This window comes from Pisolithus orientalis (assembly GCF_024613125.1).
Source record: "Pisolithus orientalis strain OTSU chromosome Unknown F5J12scaffold_2, whole genome shotgun sequence".
NCBI lineage: Eukaryota > Fungi > Basidiomycota > Agaricomycetes > Boletales > Pisolithaceae > Pisolithus > Pisolithus orientalis.
Genome location: NW_026260783.1, coordinates 1163181 through 1180763, shown reverse-complemented (window position 1 = coordinate 1180763; position 17583 = coordinate 1163181). Strand labels below are relative to the sequence as shown.

General features: G+C 50.7%; 9 protein-coding genes across 9 annotated transcripts; 3 read left to right on the top strand and 6 right to left on the bottom strand.

Moving 5' to 3' along the window:
- Positions 1 to 52: 52 nt before the first annotated feature.
- On the bottom strand, positions 53 to 1339 carry F5J12DRAFT_712339 (polysaccharide lyase family 14 protein; the record flags this gene model as incomplete). Its single annotated transcript, XM_051740756.1, is given in 7 exon segments — positions 53 to 243; positions 296 to 309; positions 362 to 445; positions 480 to 490; positions 504 to 567; positions 626 to 737; positions 793 to 1339. Coding segments are annotated over 7 exon segments (1023 nt in total), but the record flags the coding sequence as incomplete, so codon positions are not given.
- Positions 1244 to 4056, top strand: F5J12DRAFT_192041 (amino acid transporter). The gene is made up of 10 exons (XM_051738333.1): positions 1244 to 1527; positions 1583 to 1899; positions 1951 to 2256; positions 2307 to 2315; positions 2374 to 2583; positions 2639 to 2665; positions 2727 to 3226; positions 3285 to 3371; positions 3420 to 3510; positions 3568 to 4056. Exons 1-10 carry the CDS (start codon positions 1520 to 1522, stop codon positions 3816 to 3818), a joined length of 1806 nt encoding a protein of 601 aa, XP_051604960.1. The 5' UTR covers positions 1244 to 1519; the 3' UTR covers positions 3819 to 4056.
- On the bottom strand, positions 3491 to 5696 carry F5J12DRAFT_797758 (ribosomal protein S5 domain 2-type protein). Its single transcript, XM_051744186.1, has 7 exons — positions 5440 to 5696; positions 5239 to 5386; positions 4821 to 5186; positions 4569 to 4767; positions 4303 to 4517; positions 4129 to 4255; positions 3491 to 4078 (listed from the first exon to the last, which is right to left on the bottom strand). Exons 1-7 carry the CDS (start codon positions 5688 to 5690, stop codon positions 3840 to 3842), a joined length of 1545 nt encoding a protein of 514 aa, XP_051604959.1. The 5' UTR covers positions 5691 to 5696; the 3' UTR covers positions 3491 to 3839.
- On the bottom strand, positions 5697 to 7444 carry F5J12DRAFT_797753 (ferrochelatase). The gene is made up of 6 exons (XM_051744185.1): positions 7427 to 7444; positions 7176 to 7380; positions 7033 to 7127; positions 6517 to 6975; positions 6092 to 6460; positions 5697 to 6028 (listed from the first exon to the last, which is right to left on the bottom strand). Exons 3-6 carry the CDS (start codon positions 7057 to 7059, stop codon positions 5822 to 5824), a joined length of 1062 nt encoding a protein of 353 aa, XP_051604958.1. The 5' UTR covers positions 7060 to 7127; positions 7176 to 7380; positions 7427 to 7444; the 3' UTR covers positions 5697 to 5821.
- On the bottom strand, positions 7310 to 8853 carry F5J12DRAFT_192196 (uncharacterized protein). Its single transcript, XM_051738335.1, has 4 exons — positions 8247 to 8853; positions 8048 to 8191; positions 7427 to 7990; positions 7310 to 7380 (listed from the first exon to the last, which is right to left on the bottom strand). The coding sequence occupies exons 1-3, from the start codon at positions 8388 to 8390 to the stop codon at positions 7550 to 7552; spliced, it is 729 nt and encodes a 242-aa protein (XP_051604957.1). The 5' UTR covers positions 8391 to 8853; the 3' UTR covers positions 7310 to 7380; positions 7427 to 7549.
- Positions 8854 to 9038: 185 nt separating this feature from the next.
- On the bottom strand, positions 9039 to 11326 carry F5J12DRAFT_192092 (uncharacterized protein). Its single transcript, XM_051738334.1, has 7 exons — positions 10997 to 11326; positions 10748 to 10940; positions 10519 to 10697; positions 10288 to 10470; positions 10034 to 10235; positions 9359 to 9985; positions 9039 to 9310 (listed from the first exon to the last, which is right to left on the bottom strand). The coding sequence occupies exons 1-7, from the start codon at positions 11176 to 11178 to the stop codon at positions 9194 to 9196; spliced, it is 1683 nt and encodes a 560-aa protein (XP_051604956.1). The 5' UTR covers positions 11179 to 11326; the 3' UTR covers positions 9039 to 9193.
- Positions 11327 to 11474: 148 nt separating this feature from the next.
- F5J12DRAFT_902681 (HAD hydrolase subfamily IA REG-2-like protein) lies at positions 11475 to 12552 on the top strand (the record flags this gene model as incomplete). The annotated part of the gene is made up of 6 exons (XM_051748321.1): positions 11475 to 11616; positions 11661 to 11774; positions 11851 to 11946; positions 12023 to 12085; positions 12144 to 12318; positions 12366 to 12552. 6 exons carry the CDS (start codon positions 11475 to 11477, stop codon positions 12550 to 12552), a joined length of 777 nt encoding a protein of 258 aa, XP_051604955.1.
- A 102-nt stretch (positions 12553 to 12654) lies between these two features.
- On the bottom strand, positions 12655 to 13178 carry F5J12DRAFT_712809 (ribosomal protein S6; the record flags this gene model as incomplete). Its single annotated transcript, XM_051740788.1, has 3 exons — positions 12655 to 12868; positions 12931 to 13070; positions 13131 to 13178. The coding sequence occupies 3 exons, from the start codon at positions 13176 to 13178 to the stop codon at positions 12655 to 12657; spliced, it is 402 nt and encodes a 133-aa protein (XP_051604954.1).
- Positions 13179 to 13774: 596 nt separating this feature from the next.
- Positions 13775 to 17531, top strand: F5J12DRAFT_797702 (RNA recognition motif 2-domain-containing protein). The gene is made up of 10 exons (XM_051744184.1): positions 13775 to 13797; positions 13889 to 14072; positions 14130 to 14424; positions 14475 to 14834; positions 14886 to 15104; positions 15295 to 15767; positions 15822 to 16507; positions 16571 to 16655; positions 16739 to 16789; positions 16842 to 17531. The coding sequence occupies exons 2-10, from the start codon at positions 13990 to 13992 to the stop codon at positions 17167 to 17169; spliced, it is 2580 nt and encodes an 859-aa protein (XP_051604953.1). The 5' UTR covers positions 13775 to 13797; positions 13889 to 13989; the 3' UTR covers positions 17170 to 17531.
- Positions 17532 to 17583: the final 52 nt, after the last annotated feature.

Below are 17583 nucleotides of genomic sequence, written 5' to 3'. Positions count from 1 at the left end.
TGACACATGATGACGATCGGATGGCAAATGACATCGCTTTAGGTGTACTGTACTAATAGCTGAGATGCCATGCGAAAACAACCAAGACCGTTAGGATTACAGTGGGAGTTAAACTGACAGGACACGCCACGGCACTACTAACTTTCTGCCCTGTAAGATTCGATGGCAATGAGCTACCATACAACTCGAAGTTGCGATAATAAGTGTTCACTGTTTCTGAAGTTGCCCAAGTATTGTCTGAGCCTTGGGGGAAGAATTTAACATGTCATGGGTGAAACAAAAAAATTGCTCTTACCGCCGAAAAATGTCCTAGTATCATGGAATCAAGATTCGGTCAAGCGTAGATGACTGAATGACTAACGAGAAATATAAGCCGCCGATGTTGACAGCACTTCCGCTTCTGAATTGCAAACCTTGTTGCGATATTGTTGGATATCCATCGAAGCTACATCTAACAATCAATAGATGGGGAGAAGAACAAGTAGTTCCACTTGCTAAGCGACGACGTTCCCATTGGCAACATCGGGAGGATCGTTCATTTGGACGAGCAGAGTTATACGCATCCACCTGGGAATGCAGTCTGTTAGCAGAACGGCAAGATGGCTGCCTTGGGAGTAGATCTCACTGTCCCGTCGCGAAATAAACTGATTCACGGCCAATACTTATCCCGTAGTCGTAATTACATATGATGTTGTCTTGCGAACACAGATCATTCGGTTCCAGCATGTACGCATACACTGGAACACCGTGTCAGTCATACATAAGTGCTCAGTCAAATCACAGGCCCTGTACCTTCACCCGCGCCCCATCTCCTCCACATTAATCGAGTGCTAAAGCAATCATTTCCCGTTGGTTGACTACCACCTGAGCAGCTGGTGGCGTTTGGACCGCCTCTCAATCCTGGCAGCTTCCCACCTTTCGACCAGTCGAATTCCGAGTCAAATGCGAGTTCATATGACAACAACATGCTGTTAAATGTAGACCCATCAGAAGTATTCCATTGTGTGTACCACTGCACCCCGCCAGTGCCGCCTGAGTAGCTTCCTGCCGGGTAAGTTATCTGCAGGACAGGACTCGAGCTAGTGGAGCCGGGTACGGGATTATTTGGGAAAGGGTCGCTGACGAACGCAAGGTCACTCTGTCCCCAAGAGATGTTGCCGTTGGAGAGAGACCACTGCGATGTTATAAATGACAGGGCACCTTGGGATGTCAGAGTCGCAGTAGGAAATGGAAGAGAGGTACTGGTCGTGAGGGAGTATTGCGTAGCAATGGCAGCCGGTGAGACGGTCTGAGATGCCACTGCCTGTACGCAGTATAAAGCCAAGATGTTGAAAGATGCCCAAGTACGTTTTATGGAGGCCGCGGTCGAGACAGGGAGAACGGAAGTGGCGCGGATGCGGAGTGAATATCGTTCACCTCCTCAAGATGGCCCCTAAATGGAGGGAGTCGGGCCAAACACCCTATCCCGGCGATACTGTGGTCTGAAGACCTCGCTTAGCTTGAGGATGAGGGGCATTGTATGAAGAGGCGCGTCTGGGTCACGTGTTGAAATATCACGCCTGACATGGACGGGTCATCGCAGAAACAACCACGTTTGCGAAACAGCTTATGGATTTTTGCTAATCATGTTTTCACAGAAAAAGAGACAGGAAGAACGGATCTCTGGGGTGGACGGCGACGTGAGACAGCCCTTGCTCGAAGGGAATGGCGAGGATCTTGTTATTCACCACGGAGACCGAGCACAGCTACTGTTTTCCGCGCAAGATGTTGAGGACAGCGGGGACGAGTCCAGTTCTTCTGCGCCCTATTCGAATTTTCCAAGGCCCACTGTCAGATTCGAGGAGGAAGCACAGGTTATTGGACCGCCGTTAAGGTCAACCATGCGGAGCAGAGAGGCCGGTGCGTACGTTTTCGGGCCTAGTTCAGCTCGCCTCAGGACTGCTTGCGCAGAGTTTGAGCTTGACTCAGATGACTTTGATGAGTCCACTCTGGAAGAATCGGGTTCCGATCGAGCCCGCTCGACGTCTCCACGGCCTCGACGGTCAAGGCAACGGCCCATTCCTCTCCTTACCGGCCTCATGGACCCTCAAGGAGCGCGAAGAACACCAGACACTATAATACCTATGTACGAACCTGCAGCTCGTGAAGAATCCTTGACAAGTCCTGTCGACATAGCAGAGATGGCCGCTAAACAGCACGCCGGCGGAAATATGTTCGACTCCGTGGCGAATATGGCTAATTCAATCCTCGGGGCTGGTGAGACTACTTTTTTTTTTGGGAGTGCGTGCTCTCATTACTTCTGCCAGGTATAATTGGTGTGTGTTTGTCATATTTGACTCTATGCTTAGCAAGGTATCCATACAACAACGTCAGGTTTACCATATGCAATCAGTCAAGCAGGCTTTCTCTGTGGAGTTATTTTGCTAGTCATTCTATGTGGTGTCACAGACTGGACCGTTCGTCTCGTCGTATTGAACGCGAAGTTGAGTGGAGGAAACTCGTACATCGAAATCATGCACAATTGCTTTGGTCCAAGTGGTCGCGCTGCTGTATCATTATTTCAGTTTACGTTTGCTTTTGGGGGTAAGTCAAACGGATACGTGTAGCACTGTTACGGAGACTTACCGTCGTTTCACAGGCATGTGCGCTTTTGGGATTATCATTGGTCTGTGGTAGTTATATATGAATGCCTCTTATGACCCTGGTAAATCTGATATTTCAAACAGGAGACACAATACCCCACGTCATCCGTTCAGCATTTCCGACGTTGTACAAGATACCCGTACTCTCGATATTTACAAACCGGCAAGTTATCATAACACTGTGCACTCTCTGCGTGTCGTACCCGCTATCCCTATACCGTGATATCCACAAACTGTCCCGAGCGTCGGGCCTGGCGCTTCTCAGTATGCTAGTCATAATCGCTTCCGTTCTCATCGAAGGCCCGCATGCACCCCAGGAACTAAAAGGTGACCCGTCGGCCCGGTTTACGATCCTTGGTCCCGGTGTATTTCCGGCTATTGGTGTCATCAGCTTCGCGTTCGTTTGTCACCACAATTCTCTGCTAATTTACGGTAGTCTTCGAAAACCTACCCTGGATCGCTTTGCGCAGGTCACCCATTTCTCGACAGCTATTTCGCTAGTAGCTTGTTGCACCCTCGCTATTTCTGCTTTCTGGAATTTCACGGATAAAACCCAGGGAAATGTATTGAACAACTTCCCGGCGGTGAGCCAAGACAGGGCGAATGTCATGAGGTGCATGGTACTGACAAATGAACTTCTAGAACAATACCCTGATCAACGTAGCCCGCTTTTGTTTCGGCTTAAATATGTTCACCACACTCCCTTTGGAGCTCTTTGTGTGCAGAGAGGTGGCCGCGTTCCGTGCTTCTTTTAGATAACACACTGAGCTTCCACAGGTTATCGAACAGTATTTCTTTTCACACGAATCCTTCAGTCCACAGCGTCATCTGTTCTTCACAACGACAATCATAATTTCATCCATGTTCCGTAAGTGTTTAACTCTGTTCTGACTTTTTTGTCCTCGTGAGCTGAAAGAACTCGTAGTTTCTCTCATCACCTGTGACCTCGGCGTTACTTTGGAGATCACAGGCGGTGTTTCAGCCACAGCCCTGGCTTTTATTTTTCCAGCTGCATGTTACCTGAAGCTGGCAAACCCGTCTTTACCGTGGTACTCTCGGAGTAAGCTTCCAGCCGCAACTTGCTTCGCATTTGGGCTCGTTGTTATGGTAGTCTCTCTATTCCTTGCCCTGGGAAAGGCATGGACACGGGAGGGGGAAGCCAAGATATGTGTATAATGTGTATACCCGTGTGTCGATCTAGAATAAATTGGTTGGACTCTTCCTCGCGTAATCATCCGTCGTGATAACTCTTTCGAGCCCGCGTATGCCAGCCAGCTCTTCGACACGCGCACCTATCTCCATGCTCTGCGTCGCCAAGAGCGGGCTAACTGTGCGTTGCTTGAACTTGCGCCAGACTTGCTCGACGCGATGTAGGGGGGTTTCCAACGCATCCCCTGACTCGAGCACCAGGACCCATATGGCGTCATCACCGCCAGCTGGCAGGTATTAGTCGACGGGAATAACCCCGAAGTGGAGAGACACGTACCACCCGGCACCCCACCAGCGATAACCCCTGCTTGTGCTACTGACTCGTCCAGAAGCGCGGTTTGGGTGGGGGGTTCGATGTGCACGCCTGCGTTTTCGCCCATCTTCCGCATAAGAAAACGGGTGGTCTGCAGGATTCAGCATGGACCTCGGTTTTCACAAGTACTCAGCGTACCTGGCCAGCTTGATAAACCCTATAGAAAGCTTGAGTCACCGTTCTTTGCGCCTCTGATGTTTCCGCCTCCACCCACTGGGAGGGCGGCAGGAAGGTGAGGCTCTGGACTGCTGCTTCGTATGCTCCTGTGTCTGCCGTGTACAAAGAAGAAAGCTCGCGGAGGCTATCTACCATATTCTTGTTCGAAAGATCGATGCTAGTCCACAGCCGCCTTGCTAAGCAAAGAAACTGGTGAGCAAAATCAAGAGGAGAAGCAGCGTTGGTACCATCTTCGGTGTTCTTCGAACGCCACTCATTGACTTTCTTTACCAAAGAAGGCGTGCTGCTTCCACCGGCAACATCTGCAAGTACAAGCCTCACTAATGGCGGCAGCTGGAAGGGTACCACTTTCGAGTTCCAAGTAGGTTTGTTGTGGTCAACTGCTGCGCCTGGATCTAGGACGGGCCGCAATGGTATGCGCGCGAACTATACGAGGCATCAGTTACCAATTACAAAAGAATTGGGGTTTGAAATCACACATTTGAAATGTCCTCTGTTACGTCCATCAAGGGTGCCAATACTCTGGGATCGAACCTCGTGTATACGTGACTTCCGAAAACAGCTGCAGAGACATCGAACCCGCTGCCCACCTTACCTTGCGCAAGGCAGTGGACTAACTGGGCAATGTTGTGCGCCAGTACACGGTCGCCGCTGTCGCGCCTCGCAAACCCCTCCTTGGATATTACGCCGAATTTGAGCAGAAGCGCTGATACGATGGAAGTGATGAGTGCTGCGGACGAGCCCATACCAGTCTTCTGGACGTCTGATAGCGTGACATTTAGTGGACAAAATGGGGGCATCTCAGATAGTGATGCAATTGACAGTCGTGGTTCTCCGGGGTCCCGCTGTGGGGTGATAATCAGGCCACGAAGTACATTGTGGCACAACGTTTTTCACCTTCTGTGTGTAAAAATCGTTATCGGCTATGGCAGCAATATCAAGGCCATGGGAGAGAAGTTCCGCGAATGCTCTTGGATTGCCTTCCGACGCCAATTTCAAGGTGAGTTGCAATGCGCAATGAACGAACCTATTCCGATTGGAAGAACTAGTCCTGTATTTAAATCATCTAGGGTTTTGCTAGAATCGGTCATATCGTACCTGTCCAAGGATTCGCGAACAAGGACTTCATCATTCTTGAGGGTCACAGTGTACTTCCACGTAGCATCAATAAACTGAGGCGATCGCACGCAGATCTCATTCGGACCAACGGAAGGACCCCCATCACGGATAACGGTGTAGAAGCGAGACGACACTGAGATTACCAGCCCAGAATATGCTGGATCCAACACCAGATACCCACCGGCCAGGAGGGCCTTCCCAGGAGCTGAGACGACGATGGAGGCAGACATCTAAATTCTCATGTTGTCCCATCTTCATCTTCACGATCTAAATATGCGTAAATAGCGCCCACTCATTACTCTACGACGCTTAGTCAGCAAAAGGGACCCGATTAGCATTATGTAATAGCACGCCCCTCCTCTTATCGTCCACCCCGAGCGAACCAGTGCTTTTGTTGACCGCATGTAGCAGATTTACAACCGGGGCAGCGAAGGCCCATTTGCACACTCGTCGGACCGATCTTCCCCGAGGAATAATCGCTGAGGTGTTGTGACACGATGTCGGCAAGGGCCCGGATAAAAACGGGCGACTCGTTGAGGGATTCTGAGCGGCGTATTTCCATGCCGGGCTACGTGATATGATGGAACACGAGTTAGAAGACAAACACAAATGAGAGAGAAAGCGCTCTCACTTCCTTCCCCTCCTTTGTGTACTCCATATCAAGCTCGTAAAGGGTCTCGATATGATCGCTTGTAAAGGCGATCGGCACTAAGATCACTTGCTTTTTGCCTAGACGTGCTAGCCCTTTGATGGCCTCGCCGGTTTGCATACCCAGCCAGGCAGATGGTCCTACCTGCGATTGCCAGACCAACCGGTAAGGGTTAGAGTGCCCTAATTGATCCATGACGGCGTTCACTGAAGCGGCAACCTCAAGGACGTATGGATCCCCGCGATTTACCACCGACATGGGGAGTGAGTGTGCAGAGAACAGCAGAACAACGTCGGAACGACTTGAAGGCTCAAACTTGGACAGGGCAGCTTCGACATTCTGTGTGACAGCCTGCATTCACAGAGACTCAACCACGCAGTCATGAAAAACAAGGTTCTCCATCTAACCTTGATGAACCCTGGGTGAGTTCCCCAGCGGTCAATCACACTCCATTCGACTTCCCCCATCTCCCCTGCCCTTCCTCGTCTGAACAGCTCGTTGAGGCTGCTACCAGTTGTGCTGCAGCTGTACTGGGGATACTGTGTGAAGGCTATGGCCCTTCTTATACCATCTTCCCTCATTCTTCTTGCTGTCTCCTGTGTCAGTGGGTTCGCGTACCGAAACGCCACGTAGTGTTTGTGCGGCGCAGTCTCCGGATGTAGTTCGTCCAACAATGCACACATTGCCGCGCCTTGGTAATCTGTGTACCGGAGGATCGGAGACCCTCCACCGATGTCAGTGTACTGCTTCTCAATCTGTGGTGTTCGTCGCTTTGCAATAAGTGGTGCGAGAACGCGTTGAAAGGGCAGAGGAATCAAATCCCCATCCATGAACAGATTTCGAAGGAAGTCGTAGGTCTCTGGCACCTGAAGAGGAAGAGACTGCTATTCCATGAAAGTATCTATCAAATTAGAACAACGCACTGTGGATGGGCCACCCATATTCAACATGACGACGGCTGTTAATCCATCAAATATACAACTTCAGACACAGAAACATAGGAGCCTGACCTGTAGGGCTACGGGATCACATCAGAATAGTCCGGCGTGCCGGTATACGCACTTACCTCTTCCCTGCCGTCGAGAAATTGAATAGCCTGACCACTGTGCGGCCACTGCAAGACGCAACCCGCTTTCTTGCGATAGAGGACAGCATTTAGAACTGTCTAAGGTAGGTGGGCGGAGGAGACTTGGACTTGGGATCCCTCTCGAGCCGTTCGAGTCCCACCTTCGGACCTAGTGATAACTTACAAAGACGTGGGAATTACACAGCTAACTTCGAGTGAGTAGTAGCCTGTAAAAGCCGCGCAGATCTTACATTGCGTCTCCCCTTCTAAAGTAACTCTACAGCGCGACTGTGAACATAACCTTCATAGGACTACAGGAGGACTTCTACTTTTAACCCCTTGTCTACCCATTGGGTGTGTGAATAAGTCAACTCTCAGGACGCCAGAGAATTAAGAAAGGAAATATGTGGATAACGCGATAAGGTGTCTGGCACCTCGTAACAACGAGGGCGCGCGGCGTCAAAGCGTGAATAGGGAGGGGGCGGAAAGCTGTCGTCAGTTCTGTCTCCATCCCCTAATTCGGCCCATACTGTCGGACCGCGGCCGCCACTGCGAAGTGGGTACACATCTCCTAGCGAGCCACCTGAAACATGGGAAGGTGCAGGGCATCTATTCTCGCAAGCGGCAGGGAAGTGTAAGGGATCTTCAGGGATGTAGGTAGCAAAGTTGGGTAGGACAGTGGGAACAGTCAGGAGAGAGGGGGGATAAAGAGTGTCCATGACACAACGAAGAGAGGGTAGTCTGTAATGCTGCGGAGGCCTTGGAGAGTGGTCTGTTGGAATGTAGACGGTGTGAGCACCAGTGTTTCCAGAAACCTAAGAAGTTCATTAGAAAATCGTAGTAGAGGCAAAACAGTATGAACCGATACGCACATTCACGGGTCGCAAGCGACAGAATTCACAATCACATCCCCAGATACAGACAGCCTTAGGCATCACGGATTCCCACTGATATTGCAATTGCGAAGTTCTATTCTCAACTCTGTCCTCCTGGGGCCGTGGCCCAGACGAGGCAAGCTAAGTGCTCATTGTGAATGAAATCCGCAGCCTAGAAGAAATGGTGGATGCATGCCTCAAAAGTGCCGTCATCCAGACCTCCGATTTCTCTGCTTAAAGACCGAGCTTGAACAAAAGGCTTGAGGCATATCTTCACGAAGTTGGCCAAGGCAGTAAATATGCGCGTGAAGACCGCCCTGGTCGAGGCGATGAAACTCATGGCGTTAGAGAACTGCGTGTGGAGACAAAGGGAGAAGAGGACTCCCGAGCAGTTAAGTAACCCATACTAGCGGAAGCTCGGAAGAAGGGTGGTAGTGGCGGAACGTGGCACAAGCGCTCTGCGTACGACGCCAGTGCGTGCCATCCACAACAGAGGTCCGAGAATGTTCGCATGCAAATTACCGAGCCATGAAAACTTCTCCCTCGGAAGGAGGATGTAGGCTTGTCCAATAAATAGCCCAACCAACGGTCGGACGAGCTCGTTGCATAGGATTCTGCAGCAACGCTTAAATCACAGCCGCCCGGAGCCATCGATCCGCTCGGCCTCCGCCGTGCCGCGTTAGTGATAACCAAACTCGGTGGGTCGAGACGCCTACCTATTACGTTACAATCCAACCATTTGCGGGAGGTGCCTCCTAGCGATCGAACTTTCATTTCCAGTTCTGTAAAGCACATAGTGAGGGGAATGTCGGACACTAGTTTTTGCAAGGTTGGACGCCGCAGATTTGAGCTTACGAGTCGTGGGATGTGTGCACTGCTTGTTTACTATGGCACGCTGGTACGGTTGCTCAGCTCTGGGTTTGCTTGGGGAAATGCTGCAAACTGTTGCTACCTGCTCCCATAGCTGATACAGCTTGCGGACTTCTATGTCAGACAGATATGGGCGGATGACGATTGTATGTGCGAGCGTAAAAATACATGACATGCGATGAGAGGTCCTCCAGCGCCACAAATGTCTACATTAGTATTTTGCTCTCAGCGTCGTACCTTGCAGCCTTTTTCGCGTTTCCAAAGCCAAGATGTTCAACTTCGTCTGTTTCGCTTCGCCTTCTTAGGATCCACATCATCGATCTCGACAGGGCGCTGGCAAACTGGACAACGCCCAGAGACGTCGATGAGCCACGGATCAATGCACGTTTTCTACTCAAGGGTTGATATCAGATACAAGAATAATCAGGGAATACCCACGTGGAAAACATGACCACAAGCAAGTAATCGTAGCGGTTGAGGTCCTTCACCGGCAAATTGGAGCCGAGGTATTCCATCTCGTTCTTCTTCTGTGATACGTTCAACCGGAATTTCCTCTTCCCGTCCCCGTGGTTGCACTACCGCAGCATCTGGTTGACCTTTCCTTTGTGGATCTCCGCCCCCCACTGCAGACTGCCTCCTCGGTTCTTCGAAATCCATCAAGCAAATGGCGCAAGCAGCACGGTTCCCATCCAGTCTGACAAACGGATACTGACACTGCTCCCACGTATCCTCCCACGTCTCTTCTTCCGTAGCGTCAGCAGGCCTCGGGGCTGTTGCCCTTCTATCTTCTACCCGGCTTTCAATCGCACCCTCTTTTTGGCGGCGCCTGGGAAGGAATGCAAACCTCTTTCTTCTTAGAGCAGTGGGCGGTTTCGGCGGGTAAGTGTGAACTGGTTTTGGTAGGGATATAGGTTGTGTTGCATCGTCGGGTGGAGGGGGGATGTATATCACAAGAGGAATCCGATCCACAACGGATTTGGGCAACTTTCCAATTTCAGGTTTAATGTAGTGTGGATTTTGGAGCGGATGACGCCCAAGACATAGTAGGATGACGCTGTAAAGGAGCTGCAAGAGATTAGTATGATCCCTCGACAGAAAGGAGCAGATGCGCACCATAATGAGTGGCAGAACCATAAACACGAGAAACCCAAATAGAACAACTTCCAGGACAATGAAATACATGGTACAAAGGATCGCGAATGTAAGCCACCACACCAGGGGAGCAGAAAGACGGCAAGTCTGAATGGTCGTATATTCCAAAATGTGTGCGGTAAGGAACCAAGCCAAGCTAAGCATAGATGCGAAAAGGGACAAACTGTGAACGGTAATACAGTCAATTGCACCACATGCCGGTGGAAATGACATACCGAGCGTAGATATGATTATAGGGCAGAGTAGGCTCTGTAGATTCCGAACTAGAGGGGAGAGCTGGACCTGATGAACTCCTTGATATTCCCTCTCTGTTACGTTGATTCGCGTCTTCGTTACGGGAAACCTGGCCTGTGCCAGGTCGAGCGGTCAACTCAGAATCCCCCCGACGTGTGTTGTCACTGTCGATTGCCAATCAGAGGTGGTTTCAAACGTTTCGACTAACCTACGTTGTTCGTATCCGCAGGAAATGCCAGTATGACAGTCCAGACGCCAAGATCAGTCGCACTATCCAGATGGAGTTCCAAGCGACCAATGCTCGCCCACAGACATCGATTTGGTTGACGGAGTGGTTTTGAGGACTGGAAGTAACCGAGGCCATACTCAGGACTGTTATGATTGCGACGACCTAACGATCTGGACATTAATGATATGCCGCACACGTCAGACCACACGGACCTGCAGAAACGAATAAGAAAGAGTGAGAACAAGCGACACAAGGGCCTTCCGCGTTCTAGAAGCGTTGGACCCCAACCCGAAGAAGTGCTTGATTCTTTCATAGAGAGAGAGCTCAGGAGAATTGTCGGGTTGTTGTGTGCCTGACTCTTGAGATGACGGTTGACCAGCTTGCCTGAGCCAAGGAGTGGCCGCACTGCACACACAGTAGGTCAGCAGGTGTTCACAATCTCACTATCGAACCCGAAATACTTTGGGGAAGGGGCAGTATTCGGAATGGACGAGGAAGTTGACCGAGGAACACTGCGGCCTGGGCGGTTATTCGAGGCTGATCCCCGCGCCCGGGAGGACTGGGTGGGCTCCCGCGTGGGGATGTCGCCAGTGGACTGTGTTCTCCTCAACGATTGTGCATCGATGGCGGGCGCGTCAGACATAGCGTCAGGAGAGTAATGGGAAAGGGGAGAAAACGTCGCTCAGACGTTCACCGTTGGGGCGTGTTGCCTTTGGAACGTGACCGGCTGGCACGCCGCGAGGTAATATATTGGTAGGCGCCAACTCACAGGCCCCCAACTTATAAACCCCAGAGTTCGTTCGTTGTCTAGTTCGTGTCGCTGGAAAGGGGGTAACTTTGCAGAGGCTCCTAGGGTTGTTCACTGGCCTGAGAGTGCCGGTTGCAGTAGATGACGCAGCACTTGAAACCACACTCATCAACTATTTCTAACGTTGCCTTATGGTCATCAAACTCGTCACTTTTGATGCGCTCCACACTCTACTCAAGCCCAGACGTCCCATCTACGTCCAGTACTCCGAGGTTTTTACCCCCTTTTTAGGTGTACTCGACCCAAACCGCATCAGACACTCTTTCAAGTCCAGTGAGTCACCGCCCTCGAGAAACTTCTCTCTCTCATGCGCGCAGCCCTGAAACAGATCCAAAAGGAAAAACCAGCCTACAGGGGGGAAGCAGGTGTCCTAGGTTGGTGGACGGAAGTTATCAGGGGTACAGCCATTGAGGCAGGGGCTCACCCACAAGGCAAGTACAAAGGCGTTTCAAAAATATTGTAACGATCTAGGCGAGATGCACGTTGCCCTGACAGCCAGATCTTCAGTTGTAGATGCATCTCTCGGTCAGATGGTCTCCATATTGATGAAGAGGTTTAGCTCAAGGGAGGGATATAGGCTTTTTGACGACGCCCTTCCAACGCGTATGTCAAGACTTCCCTGCTGATGTGGACTCAGGCGCAACTGATCACCGCTCATACGTTCATGCGTCATGTACAGTGTGGCAGCTACGTAAGATGAACGTCTGCACGGCCCTAGTCAGCAACGCGGATACACGCATGCGTACGTGGATACTCACACCCACGAGCGAGAATTGTCTAGACTGCGTAACTGTTGACAGGGCTTGTGCTGAATGACCTTGAAGTATCATCACTTCTGCAACCGTTGCTTCTGAGCGAGGAAGTGGGCATCGAAAAACCCGATTTAGAAATATTCAGGATGGCACGAAATGATTTTTCGCTACAAGGAGTCATCCGTGCAGACGAGAGCCTGCATGTTGGCGATGAACTAGATAAGTAATTCTTTGACCTCTGTTGAATCGCACGTTACTCACTCGTGGAAGTGATTATTGCGGTGCGCAAGCAGCAGGCATGCATGCTATGCTACTAAGGCGACCCGGCCCTGATGGTGATGGCGAACACAAGGGGGTAGGAGAGGATTTACGACACGTCAACGTGGTGCCCAGTTTATTGGCAGTGGTAGATTGGGTAAAAAGCCAGAATGGTGATAAAGGAACGTCGACTGGATAGCATTAACAGAGTTAAAACAAAGTTGACTAGCACCGATAGAGAACGCGACGAGTCTAGGAGCACCAAAGGTACCGATGCTAGTATATATTGATAAGGCGACCTTCAAATGTCAAGTTCGGACCACGAGGTGGAGCCATCCCTCGGCGGGTTGAGGTAGTCAGTGCGCGTTACAGTCTTTTCCCGTGGAAGTACCACGTCTCCAACTTTGTCCCCCTGTTTGAGCATCGTCCACCGTATCACGCGGGGATCCCGTCGAATTACGCCAGTCAATGATCTGAGTCCGTGAGGTGAAGTGTCGAAGTACATCGTCCAGTAACTGCGTACACAATCAGGGAACGGAACGCGAGACAAATGCTTCGAATTGAGGAAATTACTCACTCTCCGATGGTATATACCTGTCTATGCCTCCGCATGGGTTGCGGAAGTGTCTGAGTCCCCCAGTACTCGACATTCCGCACCACACCACCTTGGTCCATTATATGTTTTGCGGACATGGTAACGAGCTCCTTGATGTGTTTCTGCCAGCCACGGAGTGCTAAGCATTGCAACACTGACCAAGCTCTGGCAAGAGCACTCACATATTCCCGGAAGTGACTTGCTATACATAACATTTGATAGAATGGCATGTTTTTGTTCGTCGAGGTGAAGAACTGCAATTGGCTCCTTCCATAAGAAGCGAAGCGTAATCGCTTCGATTGCCAGAATAGGTACAGGTGGCCCGACGTCCCCCTCCTCCGCGCAGACGGCAGTGGGAAGGGGTAACAGGCCAGTTGGGACATTTTGGAACGCTCAGTTGATTGCTTTGACCCTTGGCAGGCACATGTCCGTTTTACTTGTCCATGCTCACGCAGAACGGTCCCGACGAGCTCTGTCGGTTCTTGATCCTACTAATTATCATCGTTTGTGCGGTCGACATGTTCTTCAAGAACGGGTTGCACTGCCGGTAGTGAAACGGCCTATTGACTGCCACTAAGATCAAACCTGTTGACTAAAGGTTCGTTTCTCTGGCTCAGCGCTTCAGCGCTCAGCTCCTCCTACGTATTGTTTCCGTATTGGACTGGTTCTTGCCGTGCACAGGTACATCGTGTCGCCCTTATCCCCCTGATCCGATCTGGCACTGCAACGAGACAGTCACTCCCTTTCTTGTAATCACCGCCAACGTTCCCGTTCCCTTGTGTTCGCGTTCGTCTTCCCCCTTCGAAGGTCCCCACGGATCCCAGGTCCCTCTTCCCGTTGTGGCAACGCGTGAGTATCCGGGATGTTTTAAACCCCTGGTTTGCCAACCCTGCTTCTCTCTACGTCGAATTGCGTGGTTATATTAATTTTCTGTGCCCAGTTAATCAATCTTGTGATCTTCCTTTTCTATCTATTTCTCGTCCTGCCATCATATAAGTATCATCCGTGAACATCACCTCATCGTCTTTTTTCCCTCCCATCATGTCCGCTTCGCAACACGCCCTCAAGGAGAAATTCCCCCGTCCTCCGCGACTGCAACCTTCCCCGTCCCTCCCTAACCTACGGTATGTGTGATATTATTCCACTTATTGCCGCATATATTCACCTCCACTGCCTTAAAGCGGGGGAAAGATCCCACCAGTTCCTTCGGCGACACACTCTCGGCCAAATCCACACAAATCTATGTCCCATCTCTCCTTCGCTTCTACTGATTCCAAACCGAAGACAATGGTCAGGGGCAACCGTCCTCGGAAACCCAGCAACACTCAGCACTACTTGACCCCGCCACTGACTCCGTCATCCTCCCTCAAGAGCCAAAGTACTAACCCAGAATCTACCAATTTAACTACATCCACTCAAGATCAATCCACTTCCGTTATGACCTTCGGAAATGTGCAACAAAGCCGAATTCTAATTGCAAGTCGACCGAAGATTACATTCTCCTTATACTAATCTTGTTTCGATAGATCGGAAATGTTCCGAGCGAATTGCCCGAAGACGTAATCACTCAATATCTCTGCGGTCTGACTGCTTCTAAGAGCGATCCCTACTCGGCTCCGCCTGCCAGCCAACAGGCACAAGCCCCTTCCACCGCAAACACGGGGATTCAAACTGTGGACTTCCGCTTCCGCGATAGACATCTTGTTGTGGTCGCGTTTTATGATGTTCGCGACGCCGATAAAGTCAATCGCTTAGCCGCTGGAAATGGATTAAGCTCTCAAGTAGAGGTCTGTGGGAAGGTGAAGGCACCGTCTGAGAACCCACTCGGAAGGTCCTGGCAAGAGGGTCTGACTTACCTGTTTGTTGACCCGAGTCATCTCCGTCTGGTATGTTTCAAAGGTTGCTGCGTCTACAGGACATAGAATTTATCTTTCAAGCTTCTTGGAGCGCCGGTTCCAGGAATTGTGACACGTACAGAGGGCACATTCTACGTGTTGGTCAGTGACGTGTTAGCCGGGCGCGAGAACGAGCCTTCAGCCTCTTTTACCAGTCAGAATCACGCTTTCTGCGAAATAAAACTCCGCGATGCTCTCTCTAGGTATGGAAATATTAGAACGTTTCGTCCTGCGGAGCAGAAATGCGAGGAAGACAGTCGGGTGAGTAAGTTGTCACGCTCTCCTGTCGTGGGGGCATGTTATAGTCTTCAGGGGCTGCAACTGCCTTACTACTGCGTAAGGAATAATGGGTGGTGTCACTCCTTTGTCGTCGCTTCGACTTCGGAGGAAGCCTGCCATCGGCGCTTCTCCATTATTACTTGCCGTGGTCTAACTTTTTGGCGTTCGTCAGCTATTTGTCGTCGAGTACTTCGACATCCGCGACGCGGAGCAGGCTTTGGAGAATATAGATGGGCAAGTAATTGACAACATGAAGCTACGACCTGTTCTCAGGAGTAGCTTACTCGGCCAAGATGGTGGAATACAAGCCATCAGAAGCGAAGAACCTTCAAGTGGTTCAGAAGTCCATTTAGCAGATGATTGCACCGCGGAGCCGAAGACGACCACAACAACTTCACCCTCATCTCCACCACAGTTGGCTGGTGCTCCCTTCGCGTTTCCCAATGATAACAGTTCTACAGATCGCGGCTGTAATCACAAGCGACCCAGTATCAACCCTTCATACAGCTTCCCACAATCAAATAAGCATTGTTCGCTGCTACCGGAGCACCTACTATCACATCGTCCGGAGAAGTACGATGATTTACGTTGCCCTGGCCCTCTACACGAGCGTGTATGTACTGTGACTGCTATTCAGCCGGACAGGTGTGTTCCGACTAGCATCGTTTTCGCCACCATACCCATCCCTGAACCATACAGGCGATTTGACGCTGCGCAACGTCGACCGCCTACAATGAGTGCCGACAGCCGTGAAGGCACACATCTTATCCCGGTCCCCATAGAACACTCGTCCCATGATGTCACTAACCTGCAAGGCACCCTACACTTGGACAGTCAGACACAATATGGACACCGCTTGCTAAGTCAGCCTGACCCACCTGCTTCGGATGCATCTATGCAGACGCCTTGGATGTCATCGCTCTCCCACAGCAACATCCACACACAGCACCCGTTAGCTCCCCACTCTGCTGGGTCCCCGATGTGCTGGAACCCTCTGACGGGCAACTGGGTTGCTTGGCCAACACATAACCTCGTCCCCGAACAATGGCCTGTGTATCCACATCCCTCCATTTTTTATCCTGGGCCTTCGCCTCCTGGGATGCACTATTCGTATATGCAACAACAATCTTCCCCAACGTCGGTTCCTTCGTATCCATCTACCATCAACCGCACATTTGTCCCTCTGTTGACAACGTCACCACGCGCTTGCCCCGAAAACAACCAACTCGATATCGAAAAGATAGAGCAAGGGGTTGACACGCGGACAACGGTCATGATCAAAAACATTCCGAACAAGATGACTGACAAAGAGTTGCTCGAATTTATTAACAATGTTTGTCCCCGGCGCGTAGATTTCCTCTATTTGCGGATGGACTTCAAAAACGGCACGTGATGTCTAGTTCTGGCGCAGCTACTTAGTACTGACCTCAACCAACGGGTAATCGCAGGGTGCAATGTTGGATACGCCTTTGTCAATTTTATAAGCGTCCAGGATCTCTTGTTGTTCGCTAAGAAGAAACTGAACGAGAGATGGTAAGGGGTGAACTTTTTTTTTAGTTGTTGAGTGCAAACTTGCAAACTACTTTGTGCCGTTGGCGCGTCTTTTTCTCTCCTAGGAACATGTACTCGAGCGAGAAGATCTTGCAGATGAGCTACGCCAACTACCAGTGAGTCCGTGCCGCTTTCCTGGAAGCAGCCGAATCAATACGCACGTGTCAGGGGGAAAGAAGCTTTGGTGGAGAAATTCAAGAATTCGTGTATTATGGATGAACGTGAAGAATGGCGTCCCAAGATATTTTACTCCGAGCCTGGAGCGAATCAAGGACTCCCGGAGGAGTTTCCCAAGCCCACACACATTCGGAGGAAGGAACGTAGCTCCTTCAACCGCGGTGCACTTTTTGTGCCCGGCATTTCCACTAACCAGAGATCATGCTTGACGGGGAACTCGGCCCAGCAGAACCAATTCCAACATCAAGGGACTGAACGTCGTTTGCGGCGCGTGCATAACGGTGGTAAAAATCACGCTGATGGGGGTAGCTCGGGGTGATGTCGTTTGCTTGTAGAGAGGGCAGTAATGGTGATTCTGACGTGCGACGGACCTTAGGCGTACTGTATTCCAGCATATACCCAGCCACCAGCTACTTTGTTTGCGGCTTTCCATCTGAGCAGGCGAATTGTGTAGTACTTATCGTAATGTTACAGCAAAGCCAGCGCAATATATTACGACCCTTTGTCGATGTGGCTCATGTGTTAATATGAAACTTGGTATGTACCGAAGCCCGTCGATGCGGTGCTAAAATGTCAAGTACATGTGCGATCTGATCAGACTTGGGGTTTTTCCCTAGCTAGATCGAAGATCCAACCCTGCAGGGTTCGCGGAGCCTTCGTGCGAGTTACTGGAAATGTTAGGTCTCTGTAATATGTAGTTTTTCCTGCACTCGGAGATGAAACATTGCTTGAC